The 4,952-nt window shown below is 50.7% G+C and overlaps 1 protein-coding gene across 1 annotated transcript in view; it reads right to left on the bottom strand.

Annotated features, from left to right (window-relative positions):
- LOC106811327 (kinesin-like protein unc-104) overlaps positions 1–4,952 on the bottom strand; it is a gene marked incomplete in the record, with an annotated part of 116,841 nt that overhangs the window by 58,050 nt on the left and 53,839 nt on the right. Inside the window, 4 exon segments of the mRNA XM_014814907.1 lie at positions 1,894–2,037; positions 2,221–2,332; positions 3,614–3,792; positions 4,162–4,327. Of these exon segments, the coding sequence (XP_014670393.1) occupies positions 1,894–2,037; positions 2,221–2,332; positions 3,614–3,792; positions 4,162–4,327 (601 nt within the window).

The raw sequence follows: 4,952 nt of genomic DNA, 5'->3' as shown, positions 1-4,952 counted from the left end.
TCTCTCTCTCTCTCTCTCTCTCTCTCTCTCTCTCTCTGTCTCTCTCTCTCCCTCTCTCTCTTTCTCTCTCTCTCTCGTTCTCTCTGTCTCTCTCTCTCTCTTTCTCTCTCACTCGCTCTCATCTCACACATGGGAGGAGAGTGAAGCGATTACTAGTGACATAGACTACCGGGCATGGCAATTGCGCGTGGGCCACACTAACCAGGCTGGCGGCGAAACAAATTGGACAAACAAATGACCGTCTGCAGACATGACGCATGCTAGTTTTACCAGACGGACAGGTTGCCATGGCAACACGACTTACAGCAGCTTTTCCAATTCCCATGATGGCACTCTAGACAGGAAAAGACGTCAAACAAACACAACTGAATACACGAGAATAAAACGGAATGCTACGGCTAGTAATTGTGATTAGGAAACATGTGGAAACCGCGTGGAAACCACGTAAGTCACCTGCTGCGTTGTTTGTCTGAAAACGCTAAGAAATATCGAATGTGTGCGTAACATGTTGTACCGCATTCTTGCACTCGGGAATGACTAATTTAATATTAAATTCATTCTGAAAGAAATGCGCTACACGCGAGGAAAACATGCCACAGAGACATATTTTTTCATATATCTTGACAAGGAGGAAAACGATTTTTTGTTCGCTATACGCGCGTTTTTTTACTTACAATTCTTACTTTATTCAACGTTCAATTTTATCACGAGCTGGTCTAGACTGGCTTCAATCCAAACAACCCTACAGCAGTTCACTCATGAGTTTCCTTACGTGGATTCCACATGCGTAGAATGTGTCAGACCACACAAGTCATGTCAAAATAATACAGTTAGACAGAGTGAGCGGTTGTAAATAGATGGAGAAACTACGACTAGTAATGTAGAAGATTGTGCCGACACACGCACGCACGCACGCACGCACGCACGCACGCACGCACGCACGCACACACGCACGCACGCACGCACGCACGCACGCACACACGCACGCACACGCACGCACACGTACACCCACACAAATAAATGTCACGTCGTTAGGAGACGCAGGTGAGTAACTAAAGCCGGGCTTAGGTCGGCCTTGCGACGCGACGCGATTGCCTTGCGACTGATTTTCGCAGCGACGATCTCGTCGCAGAGAAAGTTCGACCAAGCACCCCTGCGACTGCCAGCGACGGGTCTGCGACTGTCTGCGACTGCCAGCGACGGGTCTGCGACTGTCTGCGACTGTCAGCGACTGTCTGCGACTGTCAGCGACTGTCTGCGACTGCCAGCGACGGGTCTGCGACTGTCTGCGACTGCCAGCGACGGGTCTGCGACTGAAAAATTGTCAGTCGCAGCGACGGGACGAGACGTGACGCGACTGGTTCCACCGGTCGCAAGCATTGTTTTCCATGGTTACTACCCGACATAAGCTGCCTTGCGATCGCTGCGACAAGATTCGTATGCATAATGAACAATGCACGCGAATAAAACAATCACTGCATACTGTCATGTACACAACATGCACACAGCAACAAGTCATGTAAACTCATTTTTCATTTATTTGCGCGATCTATAGGCGATCGTCGCTTCGACCTAAGCGCCTTCTGCGACTGCCTGTGACTGTCGCTCTCAGTCGCGTCGCCGTCGACCTAAGCACTCAGTCGCAGTGAGTTACAGTGCGTCGCGTCGCGTCACATTCAATCGCAACCCGACCTAAGCCCGGCTTAACAGTACAACAGACTAAACACGTCACGCGCTCTCTCGCTCCCCCCATCACACACACGCACGCACGCACGCACGCACGCACGCACGCACGCACGCACGCACGCACGCACGCACGCACGCACGCACGCACGCACGCACACCACCACTCTACACTCGTCTCCCGACTAGCGAGCGAACGACGGTACCAACCATTTCGGCGAGGCCAGAGATGACCTTGCCGAGGGTCGTCAGCGACTTGTTGATGTTGGCGCCCTCTTTAAGCCGCGTTCCCTTCGCACCGGTCGAGTCGGCGCGCTCGCTGCCCGCCAGGTCAACCAGGCTGATCTTGCTGACCTGTTGATGACGTCAGAGGGCAAAGGTCACGACACGTTGTACCTACAGATCTGGCCAGGGTGTTCCTACGAGTTTTAACACGGAGATTTTACAAGGGGCGAGGGGTCGTGGGGGTGAGCATGGCGATTATAAGGGGGGGGGAGTGTGGTCCTGGGGCAGGGAGGTGGACGCACGCGTGTGTACCTTCTCTGTGGTGAGATTCGTCTGCTTGTCGTATCTGTTCTGTGAGAAGACGATGGTGAAAACCGCGTGAGATCTGCTGCTCGTCTCGTTCATGTTTGTCGCCGCCACCGTCCTGAAACACACGCGCAAACAACGCCGAAGTTATCCTCACGAGAAAACTGTGCTGGTGAAACTACGTTAGACAACAGCAGTGACTTTGCCGGGGTGTAGAACCATCTTAGATACAAGCAGAATAGTGGCGGTTGGCAGGGAGACAGAAGAGTTTCCGCATAATGGAGACACCCCCCCTCCTCCTCCCTAACGCGCTCACAGCGCCTTCTCACTATGAATTATCTCTAACAATCTTCTAAAATATTCAGCAGTGCTTTAGAACTCGCTGTGAATAATAGCAGGAGTATTGATGTGAGCCGCAGCGGCACGAGGCCGTAAGCACGGGCAACTAGATAGTTTTCAGACTCTCGTCTCGGTGGTGATGGCACGCCATGCAATTACCGATCGCTCAGTCGCTCGCCCCGCGAAATGTTGATTACGGTTGGCCGGTGTCGGCTAACGCACCGAATTAAACACCGCAGATAGAAGTATAATGGATTACACGGCAGACATCTTCGTACCCGTCAAAATTACAGAGTGCGAGATGGGGCAGAATTAATACACGTAGAGGAGGGGGGATATCAAGGGCAGGCCCATGGAGACCTTACCCCGCGAGCGCCTCTGCCGTCGGTCGTCGTCCGATCATACACACGCGAACTAACAGGTCTGATTAGACCTGAATTCAATGTACTGCACACCTCACAACGTTTCCTCTGCTGGAGGTGGATCAATGTGAACAGTGCAGGAGGCCACCACGGGAACGACATTGTGAGTTCACTTAAACGTGAAGGGCATTTACGTGGTTAGACAATGACAGCGTTGACAGCATTGACATCTGTGATGCCAGTGATGACAGCGATGACAGCGATGACATCACGTGCACGCGTCAGAGATAGAAGGAAGCCTAAAGAAGGTTTCTTCACCTTGAGTTGATTCTCTAGAGTTTGTTAACGACAATGTTGTTCTCTAAGGTTTGCTGAGTTCAAGTCTGTGAAGTTTGTTCTCTACAGAAGTTGTCTCTACAGAGATTTGTCTCCAAAGTTTGGTCGATACAGAGATTTTCACTAGAGAACTTGTTCTCCAGATAGTTTGCTCTTTACGGATATTGTCCTCCCTCTACAATTTGATATCTATAGTATATTCTCTACAGAACCTTTTGACTCTCCATGGTTTGTCCTCCAACTATTTAATACGTTATTAATATTCCTATACAATACAAGTTTGATCGCCACAAAATTTGTTGTCTGCAGAGTTTATGCTTTACAGTTTGTCCCCTATACAGTTTCAACTCTGTTCCACCCACCTTGACTTGTTTCCCTCGTCCATGAGATCGTAGATGTCCTGGTAGTTCTGCACGGCTAGCTTGGATAGATCCTCGACGTACGGTCCCAGCACAGGGTGTTCGCGAACACGCAGGTTGTTCTTGTGCTTGGGGTTCAGCAGATCGCGAACCCTCTCACAGTAGATCTCCATGTAAGACACCTACGGAACACACGCACACACAGGGAGAGAGAGGTTAGATGGTGATGAGTATAGTGACACAGGTGAGACAGAAACAAGGTTCAATGTTCCGAGTGCTGAGCTAAACTAATAGCAGTCATTAATTGCACCGCACGGCGAATTTACTCGATATTATTAAGTGCTGATAATGTGTAACAGCGGCGCAGACACAGGTTGAATGGCAGTATGCAAAGTTACACTGCAAACACCCCGTTGCAACACCGAGTTAAACTAATACAGATAGTAATTTCATCTCATAACATGACAAAGGTGCCGATATCTCTAGACAAACGGAACAGTACAGAAAGTTGAATGTTAAACAAATTGTCTCGCGGACCGCCGCGCGCGTACCTCGACTGAGTAGGCGAGGTCCGTGTCGCTGTTCCCCTCTATCCTGTTGAAGAGATCCTCGCAGATGCGGGGGATGATTCCCTGCTGACCGGGATCCTTGCCTCCCATCATCGTGTAGCTCTTCCCCGACCCCGTCTGCCCGTAGGCGAATATGCACACGTTGTACCTGTACGCAGGTGAGAGAGACATGCACACGTTGTACCTGTACGCAGGTGAGAGAGACGCATCGTCTATTATTAATTACTCTCTCGAGTTGATCGCTCTTACCAGCTAAGGAGTACATACACACACTCACACACACACGCACGCACGCACGCACATACACACACTCACACACACACGCACGCACGCATGCATGTACGCACACACATACACACACTCACACACACACACGCACACACATACACTCACACACACACGCACGCACGCATGCATGTACGCACGCACGTACACACACTCACACACACACACGCACGCACGCATGCATGTACGCACGCACATACACACACTCACACACACACACGCACGCACGCATGCATGTACGCACACACATACACACACTCACACACACACGCACACATGCATGCATGTACACACGCACATACATACACTCACACACACACGCACGCACGCATGCATGTACGCACGCACATACACACACTCACACACACACGCACACATGCATGCATGTACACACGCACATACACACACTCACACACACACACGCACACACATACACTCACACACACACGCACGCACGCATGCATGTACGCACACACATACACACACTC

The sequence above is a fragment of the Priapulus caudatus genome, unplaced genomic scaffold (genome assembly GCF_000485595.1).
Source record: "Priapulus caudatus unplaced genomic scaffold, Priapulus_caudatus-5.0.1 Scaffold528, whole genome shotgun sequence".
In the NCBI taxonomy this organism is placed as follows: Eukaryota; Metazoa; Priapulida; class Priapulimorpha; order Priapulimorphida; family Priapulidae; genus Priapulus; species Priapulus caudatus.
The sequence above is the reverse complement of the archived record's forward strand: the minus strand, read 5'-3'. Positions and strand labels throughout refer to the sequence as shown.